The 21,181-nt window shown below is 43.9% G+C and overlaps 1 protein-coding gene across 2 annotated transcripts in view; it reads right to left on the bottom strand.

The window, feature by feature from the left end:
• Positions 1-207: 207 nt before the first annotated feature.
• Positions 208-21,181, bottom strand: part of LOC308323991 (thyroid hormone receptor alpha) — a gene marked incomplete at its 5' end in the record, with an annotated part of 45,237 nt that continues 24,263 nt past the window's right edge. Inside the window, 6 exons of one of the 2 annotated variants that reach the window (XM_080775883.1) lie at positions 208-484; positions 1,649-1,907; positions 4,810-4,956; positions 11,248-11,453; positions 13,891-14,038; positions 16,805-16,926. In XM_080775883.1, coding sequence (XP_080632009.1) covers positions 234-484; positions 1,649-1,907; positions 4,810-4,956; positions 11,248-11,453; positions 13,891-14,038; positions 16,805-16,926 — 1,133 coding nt within the window. In that variant the 3' untranslated portion in view covers positions 208-233. The remainder of the gene's footprint in view (positions 485-1,648; positions 1,908-4,809; positions 4,957-11,247; positions 11,454-13,890; positions 14,039-16,804; positions 16,927-21,181) is intronic. The other variant, XM_080775884.1, reaches the window with a different exon arrangement.

The following is a 21,181-nucleotide window of genomic DNA, read 5'->3' as shown; positions in this document are numbered from 1 at the left end:
TTAACATTCTGCCCCCTCGTGGAGGGGCTCGAGTTTGTTTTCCAGGGGTCTTTTATCATTTCACAGAAGAGGAAGAAGTAGTAGCAGTAGAAGAAGAAGAAGGCGTGTGGGGAGAGGCAGCGAGATCAAAACATTGTCGGTCTCGCGGGATGTTGTCTCGCGACATCCCGCGGGACCGTCGGTCGGCGGTCCGATTTCGCCCCTCCTCCTGGGGGGTGGGTGGCGGGGTGGCGTCACACTTCCTGGTCCTCGAAGACCTCGAGGAAGAGCGGCGGGAAGAGTTCGTTGGGACACTCCACCTTCATGTGCAGGAAGCGGCTGGCGTGGCAGGCGCCTATCATGCGCAGGTCCGTCACCTTCATGAGCAGCTTGGGCCAGAAGTGGGGAATGTTGTGCTTGCGGCTGTTGATGTAGTGCTCGAACGCCAGCAGGAAGGTCTCCTGGACCTGCTCGATCTTCTCCACGCTGGTGAGCCCCGAGCGATCTGCCACAGGGGGGGGCGGTTAGACGTGATGATTAAACGTCACACGAATGCATAATGGTTGAATTGTCTTTTTGCCATTGAAACATTGGAACATGGGTGGAAAAAAACATTTCTGTTTGCCTTTTAGCCTCCGTAAACAAACATTGTACAGGGCGTATTTGACCTAAATAACAAATGTACAAAGTATTTTACTGATATATTATGCAAAGAATTGTCAGGCACTACCAATAATCAAATTATTGTAGAAATGAAAGCTAGGACTAACCAGTGCAAGTATTCCAAGTATTCTCAACCTCGGTTTTCGTATGGGCTAATAATAATAATATTAAAATGGCTCATTTCTTACGATCAAATAAATATATTAGTTTGTGTTAACTGTTGCACACCTACACCAAATAGTGCATGATACATGCGCTCCCTATCTACGGTTACTGTATAGTCAATAGCATGATTTAACCACTCAAATAATTATTCAAATGGAGGAGGAATGCCAAAAAAATCATTGACCCTACACCTCCCTTTATCAAACCTGTTACTATAGCAACCACTTCTAAGCAACAGCACCTCTGAGTTAATTCAACACTGATAGTGTAGAAATGGACCCAAAATGTCAGTGTTTGTCCAACATACAGAGCATTATAGGGCTCCAGGGAGAGGCCACAGCCGTATTACACAGAGATTACAGCAGTTTAACCTCATTCAGGTGCTTAATATATGGCTTTGAACTGGTCTGGTTTTGAATCCAATGAGAATGAACTAGTACGACAACCAATAAATAATAAACCAACCAATAAATAATACCATAATTTATGATGATAAATATTTTTGAAATAATAATTTGTGATAATAAATATTTGTACGCATCTCAGATGAAACCAAATGGACCCTTGTATCATTTTACGCTGTCAAGAGTATCTCATCAAGTATTGTTAAACATCTGCATTACGTATTTTACCAGAAGTTTACACACATTTAGATAATGTAGAATAACAACAAAATATTGGGTCTGAGAGGTTACATCTCATCAAATGGTGGTCTGTGGCTCAAATGCCGAATAAATATTGGACCTTTTATATGAAAAGGGTTGAAAACCACTGTATTAGAGTAATGTTAAACTCTATAGACACTAGTCGCCGCAGCGCCCGCCTCCCTCCTCCTCCTCACCTGAGCTCATGAGGAGCACGGCCTGCATCAGCGCCACCTCCGAGTCGTCCAGGTTGAACTGCGCCAGGCTCTTGCCCAGGTCAAAGATGGCGTCCGACACCACGCCCAGGCCGCCGTTCTTCAGCTGCTCGCGCTTCACCGCCATCTCGCCGCTCAGCGTCAGCGTCTCGCTCTCGGGGTCGTAGCGCACGGCGGCGCGCAGCGACATGATCTCCATGCAGCAGCCCTTCAGCAGGATGATCTGGTCCTCGCACGGCAGCTGTGGAACACACGGCAAACACACGTCAAACACACGTCAAGCACACGTTAGCCGCGTTAGCCTCGTTAGCAGCGACATGATCTCCAAGCAGCAGCCCTTCAACAGGGAATCAAGAGGGAGCCATTGATGCGTATGGGTGAAATCAGCCCGCTACAGCTTCTGCCAGAGATATGGGGAGGAAAGCCTCCGGGACTTTGATTTTGTCAACAAAGAAATTCTTTTGGCAGGCCTTGATAGCGTCGCAATGGCTGATTTTAGACTCGGTTGCATGCTGAAAATAGCAGATCTACAAGCTCACGAGGCATTGCAGTGTGATGCGTCGTGAGCTTGTAGATCTACTGTGGGTCTGCTAGTTTCACACCCGAGCCTAACCAAAGAAACAATGACTTGTCTTTGTAGTTCTACTGGACCTCTCTTCTCCACTAGTGCCTGCCTATAAAATTTTAGTCTAGTTTTCATTTGTTGATGAAAACATCAATGTATTTACGTCTTGGTCACACATAGCTTAGTTTTTATTTTGTGTGATAAAAGGTAGTCGACGAACATTTTTCGTCGTGGTTTTAGTCCACTGCAGCGTGCCCAAACAATGAGGCACTGATCAGTGGTTTGTGAGATCACCTCCGGACAGACACACAGAAATGTGTCTTAGTTATACTTAAGCACCAAAAAGAACAGATCTACAAGTTCACAATGCGTGTGTGTGTGTGTGTGTGTGTGTGTGTGTGTGTGTGTGTGTGTGTGTGTGTACTGCGCATTAACACCCATGCATGTAGCATGTCTTGATGTGATGGCTGCCAGCAGCAGCACCTGCTGCGTTGTAAGCCTTTCCCTCGCCACACTGTTGAGAAACACCAGCAGGACTGCAAATTTCCTTCACAGTGGCAATTCATCATGGACAGTAATGTGACGCTGTATTCATATTCATAAGTGTTGGTCAGATGCCATTCTCTTGTTGTCTTTGTGAATAAATAATGCCAGGGTGGGTATGTGACAAACAAATTATCGCCTGGCAAATGGCTTAGTTGTTGTTGTTCATTATCGGAACCCAGGCAGGGTGGCAGGCCCCCTGCCGGGAGAGAGAACAAAAAAGACGAGGAGAAAGAGTGAGACAGAAAGCCTTTCGATCTCACTCTTTCTCCCTATCTGTTTGGAAGTGATCATCGTCGCATATCAAGAGTAAGAGACGTAGAGATCCAAACAGCAAATGTTGATTTAGTTTTAGTCTTTAGTTTAGTCTTTTGAATACGTTTTTTTTTCTTTTTTTCTATAATTTTTATCCCACGATTTTGCAACCCAGTTTTTTCACCCAGTGCCAATTGTCTAATGTAATCCTGGGCGCTACACTTCCTCTGCCAACCTGGGGGGGCAGCGGACTGACCTCATGCCTCCTTCTATGCATGAGGAGTCCAAGCTGCTTCTTTACACCTGACGGGGGGGAGTTTCCCCGGCCGGACGTAGCGCGTGGAAGGAAGACGTTATTCCGACCAGTTCCTTTCCCCTGGCCAGGGGGAGGTAGTTTATAGAATAAGTTTTAGTCATATTTTATTCATCTGAAATGTTTTACATTTAGGGCTTCTTGCGCCACACCTTACCCCTTATTCCTAAACTCATGTAATTTTTCTTACTATTTTCACAAACCTTGGTGGCGTTGTATTGGCAGACTTTACACTTCATGGTTGGAGGCTGAAAATAGCCGATCTACAAGCATGACGAAGTAAACACTAGATCCAAAGCTATGTGGGAGAAAGAGATGAGAGAAAAAGAGCTGGACGTTTTGTGTAATTACAGCTGACAAGAAGCAGCTTGTGCAAAAAAACTAAACTCTAAACAAAAGCCATCGCAGCTTGACGAAGCATCAAATCAACGGATCTCATTTTGGGTTAACAAGCCTCATTAATTAAACAGATGATGAGACACGTTGGAAAAGATGTGGAACTAATCGCGGAGCACACATCTATTCACGGGCCAATCAATTTAATAAAGTGATTACTATGACAATTAATACAACTAATACAGATCAGAACGGCCGAGGTAGTATCAAAACCAATGAGTCCATCTTCTCTCTGTCGCGCGTGGCTTTTTGCACCAGCAAATGTCTATTCGGATGAGTTTTTAACCCATTCTGAACGGGAACCCATTCTGGTGTTAGCATCATGTTATGCTTTAGCTATTGAAAAACAGCAGATCTACAAGCTCATAGCGCGCCACCGAGTGGCGCGCTACGAGCTTGTAGGTCTGCTATTTTTGAAAAATCGAAGAACGACTGACATTTTTAGAATCTGATCTCAGGTCAGAATGGGTTAATCAGACCAGTGTGTGTCCAGTGGAAACCTCGTATGAATCTGATCTCAGGTCAGAATGGGTTAATCAAAAATGTCAGCGGCATCGTGCAACGATGATACTTAATAAGTTCATTGAATATTGCCTCTGATGGCACCGCATGTTTCAATCAATATCCCCTTTTCTTTTGATTTTCATTCCTTTCGCGTTTAGCTCTGCGGATGAAATCAAGGTGTAAACGCTTTTATTGTGACGTGCTTAAAAAGTTCTTAATTAAAAAGCATTGAAGAAGTTCTTGCACTGTGCCATTAATTCTTGATATAACAATAATATGCACAGCTCTGCTGCTTGGAAATCCTGTCAAAACAACCCATTTTCTCAAGTATGCAAAAAGGTGCTCGAGTAGCGGAAGCAATTCAATGTTCCCTTTATCCACATTGTGATACGTTAGGAATGCATTCACCACCGCCAGGGTTAGGTATTCATATGTGCTTGTCTTCATAATATGACATATGAAGAGTCTTCATGCAGTATGAGACGCGCACGCACGCACACACACACACACACACACACACACACACACACACACACACACACACACACACACACACACACTGCCCACCTCTGAGAACATGGGCAGCTTTTTGGCGAAGTCGACGACGCGGGTGATGGCGGGGGTGATGATCTTGGTGAACTCGCTGAAGGCCTCGAGGTCCACCTTGTCCCCGTCCGGCGTGGGAACCATGGGTCCCTGACCGATGTCCTCGGGCTGATGGAAGCAATGCACACGAGAGTCTTCATATGAGACACAGCGCACACACTCACACTCACACACACACACACACACTCACACTCACACTCACACACAGGCCCTGCCTGGGCTCTGGACAGGCCCAGCCCAGGCTCCAAATATGGAGCTGGGCTGTTCTGACATCTGCATAGACTCCATATTTGGGCATGTCTGACAAAGAACTCCATACATGGGCATAAAAGAGACACATACTGTACATAATAACTGGATGGGGCATGCATTTCCAACTTGCATCGTTCCAAGTAGGTCATTGCCCAATGGGCACCGCTCTTAATAATAATGAATTGCAATTTTATAGCGCTTTTCCAAGTGCTCAAAGCGCTTTACAATGGTTCAGCTGGCACATCGATTATAGACTCAGCTTGGTAATGCATAGCAGCTGGTAAAAAGCATTGTGTGCAGGCCGATATGATTATTATTAATCAATAGAAAGCACAAAAACATGTTAAATACGTTATTGGCCATCTTCAAGAGTTCAATAAAAGGAAGTTAAAAGCGTTCCTGGTAGTGCATGAGTTAAGAACCAAATGGACCGTTACCAGTCTGTAACTCTGAGAGTCTCTCTTGGTTATGCAGATCCACAGCCTAATGCATGACAAACTGCCGGTCCTTGACGGTAAAAGTTTCGAGCACCGCACTGACATTTTCATAGTTGGTATAGTTTACACTTTTGTACATTTTCAACAACAATCGGCCCTCAAAAGAGAAAGGAGGGGGAAAAAAAAGATCTGCAGTATTTTCTACTGACTCCATCCCTCTCTGTGCCCACGTGCTGTGGTTGCCTGGCAACTGACACTTGCACGTGCACAGGGCTGCAGTCTCCAAAGAACGGAAGGGCAGAGGGTGGGGTTAGGGTGTTCTAAATTTGTTTTTTTAGAACAGAATGTTTAACCACTTTAACCCTATCTCGACGTAGTTAGTCAAAAACAACCCGAGTTGGCTCTGTACTTGGACCGCTTGCCCCCCCTCTACACCAAATGGCTTCGCCAAAACCAGACGATTGACAAGCTCACAGCTTGTAGATCAGATATTTTGGGCTAAAGCCCTGGTGTTCTAGTGGTTAAACAAATTTCATTGATTTTCTTTAAAAAAAATAAGATTTTGTACTGCTCAAAGTGAATGAATGAAAGACTGAAGGAAGGATTACATATCCAATGTGGAGTTCTAATCACTGCAATCTCTCAAATACTAAAGTGCATTGTGTTAGAACAAAGGCTTTAAATCCTCTTAAACAATCATCAAGAATTTTAAATTAATTACATCAACTTGAAACCTTGAAACCGTGATTGCTTTTGCAGACTGGCTCTAAATAAAACATTGACTTATGATTATCAAATATATATTTTCCTTCCCCGCAATGAACGTTGGAAATAAAGTGAATTAGATGTGGTCTTTTGGGGAGTAGGAGACAAAACCATGGGAGCTCATGTTCCACATTTCTGTTCCCAACATGTTGGCTGCGACTCAAGTCGCAGTTAAATGGCCACTTCACCCCTTTTGCAACCAGATCTTATTTTAATGATATTTGGGAGACAATAAACACTTTCCTGGGGGTTTTTATGTGGGTAATATGTGGTTTTTAGATATTTTAGTATTTCAAAGTGTCTTTGATGTCATGGACACTGGTCTCAATTACTTCGTGGACTACAATTCCCATAATGCTTTGGTGCACTGCTCCTCCTTGTGGACAGGGGGAGGGCTGTCTTACTGAGACAACCATAGAGTATTAAAAGGATAGAGAGTGATAGCCCCGCACCCCCGCTATTCATTTCAGTGGAAGTTTCTCAGTGGCGTTTTGAAGCACCCGGAGGAACCGTCTACATCCACATTCTTTTGATTTGGACACCAAAATGCGGAAGTGCGAGCGTTCAATGTTAAACCCCAGCTGCACGGGGTTTCCTCGTCATAACTCTTGCCACTAGGGTCAAGCGCCTCAACGTTGGAGAGCCTCACTGGGTAAGTGAGCCCAGTGTCTGGAAATACTAAAATGTCTAAAAACACATACTACCCCCATAGAAACCCCAAACATCATTAAAATAAGATCTGGTTGCAAAAGGGGTGACGTGTCCCTTTAAGGCTGCTCATAGCCACACATGCCACTCTGTGTGAGGCGGCGGGGAAGAACAGGTTGGCGCTTTAACAAAGTACCAAGTGAATGCTGAAGGACACGGCGGAATGGAAAGGGGGCATTCAGCCCATTCTTTTGAAGTAAGCAATCTACAGAGAAAGAACCAGGGAGAGGGAGAGAGAGAGAGAGAGAGAGAGAGGGGGGACTTCAAGGTCTTGCTTTCACCGAGTTGAACTGAGAGGAAAGTGGTTGTTTATGTACGTGTGAGACGCTCTTGGAGCCATGGTAACCTGGATAAGTTAAGATGAGATAAGTTAAACACTGTGCTGATCCCCGAGGGACATGCAGGTGTCATAGCAGGCAGCAACAGCAGTGACAATGAAACGCAGGAGCGGTACAGGTGAGAGAGAACTTGTTTTACATGTTCTGATCAGGGGCGTCTTTGAAAAAGAGAGCCTGCTCTCAATGGTCATGATCTCTGGATAAATTATGGCAAAACAATCGATACAGCTATCGATGCATTCCAGTGCAGGAGCAAAAGTCAGTGACACACAGTGAGAACGATGGCTCCTGACACAGGGAACTGTCCGAGTCACTTTGCGGAGTGCTGAGGAGGGATGAGTCTGTGTCTGTGGCTGAATGTGCTCTGCATCTTCAATAGCTCAGCACAGAGGTGGGAGGGGATATCCAGCTTCCTCCTCCTCCTCTATACTGTAGCCTTCTATAGGCAGGGGATAATAAAGGTAAAACAATTCGAGAAAGATTCCTTAGCCAATGCATTTCTTCAGCAGTGTGTTTGTAAAAGTGTCTAATCATCTCAAATACTGAAATTCAGTATGTGACAGCTTTAAGTAGCATGTGAGGGGTAAAGGGAAGTGAAGGGAGTTTTTTCATGATTCTGAATCCATTGCGAGCATTTGTTTTACATGAAAAGCAGCCCTTTAATTGGGCAAAAAACGGCCATTGTCACTTTTCCAGGTCTTCACAATTGTGACGACTATGGACGTTTTTAGTCCAAGGGGTGGTTTTTGTGCAAAATAAACGCTTCAGAATTATGAAAATACCTAGTTTGACCCCTCATATGCTTCATGGGCAAAGATAATCAACTTAAAAATAAAAAAATTGATCAAAATGACCTCTCTGTCATGCTAGTGTTAAAGCAGAATTTAAGTTAGTCAAATTTTTCCTGCATAATATGTTATTAATTAAAACTACTGTACTGTACTGTACTGTACTGTACTGTACTGTACTGTACTGTACTGTACTGTACTGTACTGTACTCGCTCCGCTGGTAGCCCACCTTGGTCTCTCTGATGTTGAGCTACAGGTTGACTGCTGTTCACTCCATGCTACACATCTCTACCACCAGGGGCTCTCTACTCCTCAATGTCATGCACTGACAAGTGACAATGGCGGAGTCATTGGAGAACTGCTGCACTGTAGGGGGCACATACTAGTGTTGAAGTGGAAGTCGCCCCAGACCCGACGCACGCACGCGCAAACACACATACACGCACACGCACACACACACACACACACACACACACACACACACACACACACACACACACACACACACACACACCCCCCCCTCTGGAGCTGTTGGCCTGTAGCCTAGCCTCTACTCTAGTCTGTCCTTGTGACTGGTCTTTTTCTTTTTTCCAGCCCCAACCCCCCTTCTTCAGTCGTTTCGGAGCAACATCAGCCCCCCTCGGTGTCCGCTGCCATGAAAGCCATCTTCTTCCTGAGCAACATGGCTTCAATGTCTGCATTGATCTATTATAGGGCATGTTATTGCTCCGGGGCAGTGGCAGCTGTACAGTATGTCTCATTAACATTGGCACACAGCGGGGTCAAGCCAGCAGGGCCTTATTGTCTCTTGTACTATAGATCACATAGTGGGTGAAGTTCATCAGGGTTTTGTAGATTTTAGGTTAAAATCGCCATCGATCATGACCACTCGCATGCGTCGTCGCCACAGCACATCGGCGAGACATAGAACAATAACATCAATAGCGTGTGAATAATAATTCCTGTGGCACATTATTGGTGCGGCCTCAAAGCCCACAGCCAACATGGCCCAGTCCGTTACAGTTATGTATCCGGGGTTTACGCCATCTGGAGTGAACAAGTCCCTCTGCCTTTCTTCGTACGGTTGTGTTTATCGCCGTCGGTTCACACCACAACGAAGCAGTCTGGTTCAAATAAACAGTCTGGTGTGTTCCCGTTCAGCTATGTCTGCGTAGACCACAACACACTGGACTCTAGGCCCTCACATTGGTCTTTCACCAGGGATGATAAATCATCCGTCTTGTTGGCCAAGCCATCTCACATTCCACCATGACAACAGAGGGCAGGTAGGGTTTGAATCACTGCGCCATTACATAATCAATCCCAATCATAAGCCCCATTATCCATCAATTACAAACCCATGGTCTAATTCAATTATTACACTGACGAGAAACAAACCACAGAAAGTGAAATCTTTTGGATTGTGTGTTTTGGGGCCCAAACAAACAACTACTGTATGTCCTGGAAGTGCTCAAAGGTCTTATTACATTTCGTTATTTATGGATTTAATTTTATTCATTTCCATTTTCTCTTTTATAGTAATTTGTGAGGGGTACAAAGACTTTTCCTTAAACGTATCCATAAACTTTTAGCTTAATTTCCATCACCAATGTTTGTGTTGGGGGACAAACGCTAAAAGCTGTCCATTCATTGTCGATGGCATGTTTGTGTTGGGACAGGTAACCAGGTTTTAATGTGTGTGTCTCTATGTGCGGGGCGCTGCTGAAAATGAGCACTTGTGCTCAGCTACTACCCTGGGTAAATAAAGGATACAAAAATAAAATAAAACTCAAAGGTGGACATAGGAGGAAGGACGTGTTGGTCACCCTGGATGTACCCAGGCAGGTTATACAACATGAACTTCATTTGTCACAGACATTCTATTCTAGTCTATTTCTGTGTACACATCATTTGGTTTAATTAATAATGTTTGAGCCGAACTCTTCCAAAAATAACTTTCCAGCAGGGGACATTTTCAGAAAGGACACAATTATTTTTCTCAGAGGATGTGTGTGCGTTGTTATTTTGATGGTGTGGTGCCGAAGGGACCAGCCTTCATTACTTAAAAGTAATGAGTTGTGTTATTACATTTCTGAAGGAACAATGTCGGATTTAGCTCTGTGCGTGCGTGCGTGAATGAGCGACACATCGTGATCGTTGGGGGAGAGATTAATCCAGAGGGGCGATGAAGATAAAATGTCGACCAATCTCCATAGCTACTTAAAAGACAACCAGACTATGTGAAGACTTAAAAAGGTTGAGCCTTAGCCAACACAGACAAAAAGAACGCTAAGACAAGAAGGGGCAGCAAAACAGTCCAACAGAGAGTGTGACTCCTTACGAGTAAACGTCCAAGCGCCACAGAGTCCATGGCACGTTATTTTGGCAAAGGACACGATGCCTCTGAATACAGCGAGCAGAGAAGACCGAAGATACCAGATACACAGAATTATTTTCTCTACGTCGCCATTCCACAAACGGAGGAAGTCCGAACTGAGTCAAGTGGATTACTAGTACACGACTTGTGAGTATTACGCGTTCAACAATGCAGGGTAACGAGGGGTACCATGCATCTTCAACCGCTTATCCATTCAGCCGTGGGCGTTGGTGTGATCATTAATTAGCTGAAACAATAGTAACACATTATGTTGCACAATCGTCTCTCACAAAGTCCTTATTGCCTGGCAGTGGGACGCCTGTGTGTATCCCAGGTACTGTAGACATATTTGACTGTGTCTGTACTGTACTGTACTGTACTGTAGTTCCTTCCTTTTACTGTGTCTGTACTGTACTGTAGTTCCTTCCTTTTACTATATATAGTAAATATATAGTCCGTATATATATACGGACCTAGCAAATAACGTCCCCTAGCTGGGGGGTACGTATATATATATATGGACATATGAAAGAAAGAATTAAGTACAGTACTTAAGTAAACAAGGCCGGTCACTGCACTCCCTGTGGTGGTGTGGAACGCGCGTGGCGAACGGTTCTAGAGTTATACGTGGATTACAGACTGTATAGTATAAGAGACTTGGTGCATTCATAGATAGATTAAGTTTAGATTAGATTAGTTCCTTTGCAACACTGACTGGGGCTGTTTGGCTCACCAGGAACTTGCGTTTCTGCTTCCAGTGGGAGCCCTGGGCGTTGGTGTGGCGGTGGGCCTCCGTCACCATCCTGATGAGCTCCCACTCGTCGCCGCTGGGCTCCGGCCTCGTCTGCAGCGTCTTCACCATCTCCTCCTTTTTCCGCTTCTCCCGGTTCTCCTCGATCAGACGGCGCTTCGCCACCCGCTTGGAATCGTCCAGGACCACTGTGGGGGGGGGGGTTGGGTTTTGGATAGAAGACTGATCTCAGTACATTTAACCCATTTTGACCTGAGATCAGATTCTAAAAATGTCTTCTACATCCCGACAGTTTTCTGAAAAAGCTATGTTTCTATGTCAGTCGTTCTTCGATTTTTCAAAACTAGCAGACCTACAAGCTTGTAGATCTGCTATTTTTCAATAGCTAAAGCATAACATAATGCTAACGCCAAAAGGTGTTCCCTTTGTTGTCGTTAATGGGTTAACGACAACAACAAAGGCCTCGGTTTGCTAGTTTGACCCTCGAGCATAATGCCAAGAATACCCGCAATATACAGGTGTTGTATGGTACCGAGTTTGGATGATTGAATATGTTATTAATAGTTTGTAGAAGGGTTACAGTTCAACGAAAGTACAGATCAACTGCTACGAGGCCAAAAACCAGAGAAAGGTTTGTTATTTCAGGGTCCTCCATTTTCAATTCATCAGAACATTTAAAGACATACAAATATACACTTCTATGCAACAAAATAAATCATAATATAGTATAATATAGCCTACACACTCACAGTTCAAACTTTAGACTTTTTTATTTTTTTTACAGGGGTCAGTTTCGACTTGCAGCCGCCCGTAAGTGCTTTTAGAGCGGTTTCTATGTGTGTTCCTGTGAATTGGAGGCACATTTTACATACGTCCTCTCTCACCAGCAACATTTGCTTATTGTTGCAGTGGGAGTCCTGGGTATTCCCTACATATTTGCCAACCAAAACATCTAGTTATCCTATAGCAGGGTTGACTGTGGAGGATGTGTGGAGACTGGAGAGGCACTGTATTTCGATCTAAGATACCGCACCTATAGTATAATATTGCATCCTTAAGTGCGATATGTCCATTACCTTGCTGTGTCGTTTTATAATGGAATATTTGGTCATGAACGTTTTTTTTGTAAAAAAGGTCAAAGTTAGGAGAATTCCAAATTAGGACAATTAGGAATCTTGATACCGACAGGAGATTTCATTAGTGCATGTGCTCTAAGGTACTCTGGGAAAACACGCCACGGCTTATAGTGTCAAATGTACCATAATCAATCAAAAGTACAGTGAGTAACCTTGGGTTCCTGAGCCACATGGCTCGTACAGAGGATCAGGAGCCCATTTCCTGTTTCCATAGTGCACTGTTTCCCAAACAGTGGGTCAGCACATTTTAATGGGTCCCTTTGGTTTTTTGTTTCCTACATTTAGTTTTTAATTAACCCATTTTGACCTGAGATCAGATTCTAAAAATGTCTTCTACATCTGTTTTCTGAAAAAGCTATGTTTCTATGTCAGTCGTTCAAGCTCGTAGCGCGCCACTCGGTGGCGCGCTATGAGCTTGTAGATCTGCTATTTTTCAATAGCTAAAGCATAACATAATGCCAACACCAAAAGGGTTCTCTCCCAAAATGGGTTAAAATTATTACTCTGTCATATTTTTCTCCACGATTTTGTAATGTAACTCATTTTTTCACCCAGTGAACAATTATCTAATGTAATCCTGGGCGCCTACCTACACTCCCTCTGCCAACCTGGGGAGAGCAACAAACTGACCTCATGCTTCCTTCAATGCATGAGGACTCTGTGAATATTGAATGGACCCCGGCCTCCCAACCTTCCTAGTCACAAGGACTCTGTGAATATTGAATGGACCCCGGCCTCCCCAACCCTCCTAGTCACAAGGACTCTGTGAATATTGAATGGACCCCGGCCTCCCAACCCTCCTAGTCACAAGGACTCTGTGAATATTGAATGGACCCCGGCCTCCCAACCCTCCTAGTCACAAGGCCACTGAGTTTACTATGAAAGGAAGCTATTATTTAAGCCCATTCAGCCACACTGTAAAACTTGGCTATAATTGCCATAGAAACTCAATTTTCTGTGTCTCTCAACACAAACTGAATGAAAATGTTTAATCTTAATGCTATTACATTAGCAATGCAATGAGTCGCAAAAATGGGCATTTTTAGTCAGGTGGCCTCATAATAAAACTAAACTTAACGTTGTTTACTTGGATTTTGGGATCTATGTTGGGCCTAGGGTGACCAGATGACCATGGGAAAAGATTATTGGGAGTGGGACAGCTTAATTATGAAGAAAAAAAAACTAGAAGAAATAAAGAAAAGAAAAACAAAACAGAAGCACTAACAAAATGCCCAGCACTGCCTAATGGAAACAAACTGCCAGTACAGGGAATCAAATGATGTATGTATGACTGTACAGTATGCTATAGGACTGTAAAGTTAAACTATGTTTGACTGTATGTTTAACTGTTGACAGTTTCCAAATGTCTGTATACTGTACAGTTGTACAGGTGTGTGTGTGTGTGTGTGTGTGTGTGTGTGTGTGTGTGTGTGTGTGTGTGTGTGTGTGTGTGTGTGTGTGTGTGTGTGTGCGTGCATGCGTCACTCACAGTCCATAGCCATGCCCACTGTGATGCACTTCTTGAAGCGACACAGCTGACACTGGTTGCGTGTGATCTTGTCGATGATGCAGCAGCCCTCATATTTACAGGAGTAAGAAGGATGGAGGTTCTTCTGAATGGTTCTACGGAAGAAACCCTGCATGATAGGGACAGAGAGAGAGAGAGAGAGACGGCGTGAAAAGAGAGAGACTTATTAGAGAGCAACCGTCGGTGTCTGAATGTAATATGAAATTATGCAAACTCAAAATGTAATCAAACCCTGAGATGTTCTGGTGTGATATAATCTCATCAAACAAGTCAATTAAGCGGGTCGCATCACATGGCGTGCTGTTGATTGCATCCAGACTGCCAGAAATGGGTTGGCAAGTGTCATGTTGCATAACGTCTGGCATCTCTTCTCAGTTAGAATATAGAACATTAAATATACTGGTGCAGTACACCGTATGATACAGTACACTGAGTACAGACTACAGTATAGTACAGTAACTATCACAATACGTAATAAGTATAGTTGCACCACTCCGTTCACACGGGCATGGTTTTATTTACAGAATGTAAAGCCGTCTTAGCTCGGTGTGTGGACAAAAGCCTTCAGAGGACACTGGCACCAGAAGTTGTTAGCAGCGTTAATGTTGCACAGAGACCTCGCTGATGCACTGTAAGTGTCACGGCGATGAAAGCCAGGACGACTTTGTATGCGAGTTATTCTGTGGTCTGCGGGGGCGGTTTTCCCAGGGAAATTGGAAACCACAAAAAGTGAACACCACTGAACCACAGCCTGCAGGGATGTCTGCAGTGGAAACCAAGCCCCTCACCCTAACACCGTGTGACAGGCCAATAAATAACAGAAATGCTAAACAGACGGATATATATATATATATATATATATACTGTATAGTATAGGTAGATTGACCACCTGGGGCCAGAGGGTAAAAGGGGAGTCATACTGAAACTCAATAACCAAATTCAACATGATCTGTATTTTTCTTCTAATTGACAGGCCTGGTTAAATAAAGCCTGAACTAAATGGTTGGAATTCCATTCCAGCGAAAGACAAGGGGTTGGGTTGTAGCACCACGCTCTAATTGCTTAACTTGATAGTGCCGGGTTGAGCGAGCTGTGCCGGCCCTTGGCCAGTGCAGCAACTGAACTCCTATTGATAAAAGATAAGGAGCACTTTTCTTTTCTTTTTTTAGTTGGAGTTTGGTATTTCCACGGTGGGTTCCACGGAGACGCAGGGCACTGATCTGGGTACATTAACTACATTGACTATGACAACAAGACGCACACTAACTGGATGCCTCTGGGCAGGCTTTATGAAGTTAACTGCCTCCTGGGACCGATGATGTTTATATATATTTCATCTTTCATTTTTTACAAAGGCTGGAAAGTTCAATGAACCTCAGTACCACCACAGCTATGACAACAAGAACAAACAGAACGCACTCTCAGTGTGTTTGCATCAAGCTTCTTAAATGTTCTGGGACAGATGGTGACACCTCATGTTTCTAGAGAGGGGTGGCGAATTAAGCACAATTTAATCATGATAACAAGAGTGATTAATAAGGATGATTATTTATTTTCCTGCAAGGACTCCTGATTAAAGCCAACATTAAGCAGCAGCTTTAAAAGTGGTGGTTCGTCGCTGCCCCTCGGTACATTAAGGGATTAAGGGTTTGTCTGTCTGGTCATGTTTGGATTAAGGCTTAATGGATAAAGAATTACATGGTTAAGGGTTATATTCCCTAAATTGCTCAATGGTCAGAGTCTATCTTTGCATTTGGATAAAAATGTCAATCCTATGGATTGTTATTGTGACCGACGGTCGCATTTACTATGAAAACGTGCATTTCCCGTCAGTTGGTTGGTTGGTTGGTCCGTCACCCCAGGCATGACCATATATGGTCATCATGTGATATCATCAGGGATGGAGATCCCTGATGATGGAGATCAATATTAAGCCCATATATGGGAATGCCCATATATGGAGATCCCTGATGTCATCAATATTGGCCAGCAACCTCAAACCCTTATATCTCCATATATGGAGTTAAGTTCTTCTGACATTCCATGTGTTGATCTTTCCCCATCCATCCTTCCTCTTCGATGTCTCCCTTTTGACTGATCATTCCATATGTTGATCCTTCCCCATCCATCCTTCCTCTTCGATGTCTCCCTTTTGACTGATACCTGTCCATTTAAACTCTAGACGGGCCTGCCCCCAAAGTTATTAGTGCAGCCACGCCCCGGCAGCTGGCGAAAACTAGAGTTCTCAACAAGCCCGAAAATTAAGGCCCTGTACACTCAAGACAATGTCCCCGCTGTCACCCTTAGATCTCCATATATGGAGTTGACCTGTTCTGACCACATCTAACCCTGTCCACTCAAGACACGCTCCATATATGGCCAGTACAGAAATCTGTAGTAAAACTAGAAAGGTGCAATTCTGGGAAATTGCAAATGCGGTTGCACCATTGACGCTAGTCACGAGGAATCCACTGGGAACTGAATTCCGTCTTACCATATACATTATATATTGTGAGGTCATGTGAAGCATGACAACAGGGACAACAGTGCATGTGTGAAGCATGACAACAGGGACAACAGTGCATGTGTGAAGCATGACAACAGGGACAACAGTGCATGTGTGAAGCATGACAACAGGGACAACAGTGCATGTGTGAAGCATGACCAGAAGCTTCACTTTTCTGTTGTGCAAAAGGTAACAAAAAGGAGGTTCACTTTTGATGGCAAAACATTCTCAGATCGAGAACAACAGTGTCTTATAGTGTCAAATAATGACTTCTTTATCACAAGATAAATGAGACAAAAATAAAACGAAAATGCATTGTTAAAAAAAGTAAAAAAAATAAAAGAAAATAAAAGGTAAGATAACCCTTACCTTGCAGCCCTCGCAGGTGATGCAGCGGTAGTGGTAGCCCGTGGCCTTGTCCCCGCACACCACACACGGCTCATCCTTCTCCAGGTAGCTGGGGATGTACCCTGCAACAGAGACGCTAAGAGCTATAGGACAGGAGGAGGAGGAAGGGTGGTATAAAAGGATGACAGGAGAGGAGCAGGAGGAGGAGGGAAAGGAGTGAACCCGACAAGGGGGCGAGGATTAGGAGGATGACGAGGATGAGGAGGAAGCAAAGCATGTTCAGGTTGGGATGAGGGAGGAACAGGAGGAATGGAGGCAGAGCGATGAAGAAGACGGGATGGCAGGATGGGCGAGGTAGAACCGGGGAGGAGTAAGGGATGAAAGGAGGAGGTCAGGATGTGTGGGGAGTTCACGGGAAGGTAAGGGTGTGGATTGAGAGATGGATGGATGGATGGATGGATGAGTGTAGAAGGAGAGGCACAAGGTAAACGAGGAGGTGGTGAAGGGGTGAACGGAGATGACGGGTGAGGAATCGGGGGAGGGAGGAGGGAGGGAGGGGTGATTGTTAACACAGGGGCGTATTGCAGCTCCTGGTCAGTGTAGTGGGACCCAGCAGACAATGAAACAGAGTGACACAGTTCAACAGACCAACTTCTCATTTCGAGTTAGATTACGCTTTTTTAAACCTACTTAAACTGTATATACTTTTACTTTGTGCGTCAACAGTCGTCTGATCTACCAGCTCACAATGCATTACAGTGCGTTGTGAACTTGTGGATGGGCTACTTTTGCGGAATAGTCACATTATATTTTTGTCTAATACTGTATGTTTATGACATGCTTATAATAGTGATATTATAGGGTTCATGTGGTGTTCAAGTTCTTTTTATGTATCTCAAGAGAAATTAATTGTACATTTGTGTGGTTTTATTTTTGTCAGTTCTCTTCTCTAAGTACAGTTGTGCTTTTGTACTCAGTGATATCTTTAAACTTTTATTTGTCTCATGTGTCTTGTCTGTTTTTTATGGGGCCAAAGTATTCTTTTTCCTCCATCTCGTTAAAACTCAGAGAATGCAGGGTGAATAACCTGCAATCCTTAAATCCTTAAATAATAATAAAAGAGGAAGAGTGTAGTAGCCTAACCATAATTTTCGGAAAGAGGAAAAAAGTCATAAAACTTGTGTAAGCAAATTAAGCCCAGAGTTATGTGTATACAACGGCAGACAGGGACTCTTTCGGTCTTAATAAACTAGCAGGTAGCCAACCCATACGTTTTAACACTATATAAAGTATTTTTACAGCAATACACACCCACACCCACGCACGCACGCACACGCACACACACACTCTGAGGCTCCGGCAAATCAGGCTGAGCGGAGCATACAGCACTGGAGGGCAATTATCAAGTGGATGTTTCTCTCTTTTCTCGTTAAGTCCACACAGCCTCTCAAAATAAGCAGCTCCTCGCCGCTGAGCTAGCGAGCTAGCTTGACATTCGAAAGCCATTAACTCCCGCTCGCTGTCATCACCCACTTTCCCTCAAAAGAAATGACTTCCTCCCCGTCTAAACCACAGCGTTAAGTCATCCCAGAGAAATGTGTGTGTGTCTCATGCAGGCGGAAGGTATTTACGCTGGTAGTTACGACTGAGGCCAATATGTGAAGCTATATATCTGCTCCAAACCAAAGAAGAATTGAGGCTTTCATGCATGGGGGCTGATCTGAGGGTGAAGTACAGAGCTTCTCGCCGGCCCTTGATCTCCAGCCTCTCCATCGCTGACTCTGTGGCTCCGCAGCAGCAGAGCTCTATAGCTGCGCTGGAGGGGAGGATATTTCATGGGACTGGGCCCAAAAGAAATGACTAATGAATCCTGTAAGTGGTGTTTTGAAGCTGTAAAACAGTGCATGCAGTAAATGCACTTTGAATTATGTTTGGCGTAAAAAGCTGACCTTCGTCCTGAATGAAGGCGGAGCTCACGACGGTGTTAGCTCGACACTTCGTCAGCTGCAGTTTAAACAGGTTTTACAGAAGAAGTGTACGGTGCTGCTCACTTTGATAGTCCTATTGACTTAGCTTTTTGATAGGAGGCCTTTTTTTTCCTCATTTTTATATACCTATAGTACATACCATACCTTGTTATTACTGTGCCGTATATATTGTAGATCCTCGTTTTATACAACCACACATTGTGACTGGTCAAGAGGCATTTGGAGCTGCGCCAATAAAACCATTAAATGCTGAGTGTGCCCGGGTGGCGTGGCGCAGTGGTAAAGTCCCTGAGTGTGCCCGGGTGGCGTGGCGCAGTGGTAAAGTCCCTGCCCATCACCACGGAGGTTGTGGTTCCAATCCACCGTGGTGCGTCCGGCTTTGTCGGGCGTCTATGCAAACACAATTTGCCCCCAGTGTTCGGTGACAGGGAAGCCGGGGCGGGGAGGGTGATATCGGTCATGGCACGTACTCCTAAACGGGCTGGGGCGGAACGTGTCAGCAGGGAGTGTTAGGCCCTACCTACGACCTCCCGGTGGGGGCTCCTCACTGGCAGGTGAGTCAGTTGGTTACGGCAGTGACAACACAGAGATGTGTGAGGGGAGGAATTAATTGGCAGAACGACTAAATTGGGTAGAAAAGGGGGGTAAAAAACATCATCATTATGGACCTCATACAAGATGTGTGCTGTTAAAATATATCCTAATTAGTCATATTATTGGATGCCCACTGGCCTAGCGGAACAGGCGCATACCACATAGGCACGTGACTGACAGCGTGTCTCTGATTCGAGTCCGACGACGTCCTTCCCAGTCTCTCTCTCTCCCTGTCTATCTCCACTATGTCCTATCAATAAAGGAAGAAAAGCCCCAAAAATATCTTACAAAAAAAGAAAATATATATTCCTAATTTGTCCAAATCTTTAAAAAAAAAAAGTTGACAATAGCATCGTGGCACATTGTGAGCTTGCAATATTGTGTCATATTTGCCTCCAGCTTGCCCCCGTTGTGTCCTATCTTTGAAAAGGGTATGTATTAACGTTAACAGTTGTGCAGTGCTGGTTGGATAAAACCATAAAAGCGATAAAACACTTGACGTTGTGCTTTATGGTGATGAGTATTGGCACGGCTGTGCAGGCCCAGGGCTCTCTGCTTCACGTCCTGCCTGCTATGCAGTGCCAAATCTGCCAATGAATGGACCGTATGCAGGCCGTGGCCATCTTGCCATTAGAAGTTAATGGCAGGGTGCTAACAAGGTGCAATTTTCCATTGACAGCCCATTCATCAAGTCTTATCTGATGATTGTATTATTGATTTAAAGTCTTTTATTTATATATATTTTTTTCCTGGTTAATTTTCTTTTAGTCAAAAATATATACAATCCCTTTGCCCTGTTGGTGCTAGTTGCCCAAATGGTCACTATGTAAATGCAAAAAAAATGCCGGTTTGGTCTGCACACTTTAAATTATAAACTGTGAACTTTATGATGTACTATGTAGTGTGTAGGAGGTACATATGGCTTTATTTTAAAAAGGGTAAATGTATTGACTGTACATTTATAGGTAAAAAAAAAAAATAGGTTAAATGCATTGACTTTTATGTATATCTGTCTGATGTGTTGTTTTTTGTGAAGAGGTCCACAATGGAAATAAGCCCTGGCGCTTTGTGTTGTTTTCATCCTCGGTGCTGCTGTGACTGTAGTGTACAGTATGTCGGAACAGTGCTATTGTGCTCTTTTTATGTGATATATTAAAAAAATGAAATCAATCAAGCAATCAAGCTCTTGTGTATGTTTTGAAAGTGGGTTTGATTTATTTGGCTTGATTCAGATGAAATGAGTTTCTATTTTGATTTAGAGACTAACGAAATAATCTCAGTAGTATGTTTTTATTTACCAGCCTACTGTGCTATTAGCCCTATCGGATACGCCAGTCATGCAGGCGAATGCCGGCCGCGGCGTTTTGCTGCAGCTGATAAGGTTCCAATTAGAATATTTTGGCATTCCCCGGAGTTGGCATTTGAAAATAAACGCTTTCCGCAATCGAAGCTGTGAGTGTTATTCTATTTGATTGCTTTATCGCACAAACTACAGCATTTTGGTCGTGGTCAGTACTTCTCCGGCATTGCTGTGCATTTCACTTTCCTTTTTCTTTCTACAAGGTTGTCAACTCTAAAAGCCAATATCAACATGTATTCCTCCATTAGTCTTATCTGATTAAAATATATCAAGATGGCGGATGGTACAGTATAAGAGCTGCCTGTGAGTTTTGAACTGGGCCAATCTGGTGGTAGAACAAAAACGACCCTTTATATGTCGTGGCTGATGCTAATCTCTGGTGGGTCTACTTAAATAGGAAAGAAAGAAAGGAGAAAAAAATAAACTATTTCAATGTCACACCTTCTGGAAATAGTA

The sequence above is a fragment of the Protomyctophum bolini genome (genome assembly GCF_963924005.1).
Source record: "Protomyctophum bolini genome assembly, chromosome: 11".
In the NCBI taxonomy this organism is placed as follows: domain Eukaryota; kingdom Metazoa; phylum Chordata; class Actinopteri; order Myctophiformes; family Myctophidae; genus Protomyctophum; species Protomyctophum bolini.
The sequence above is the reverse complement of the archived record's forward strand: the minus strand, read 5'-3'. Positions and strand labels throughout refer to the sequence as shown.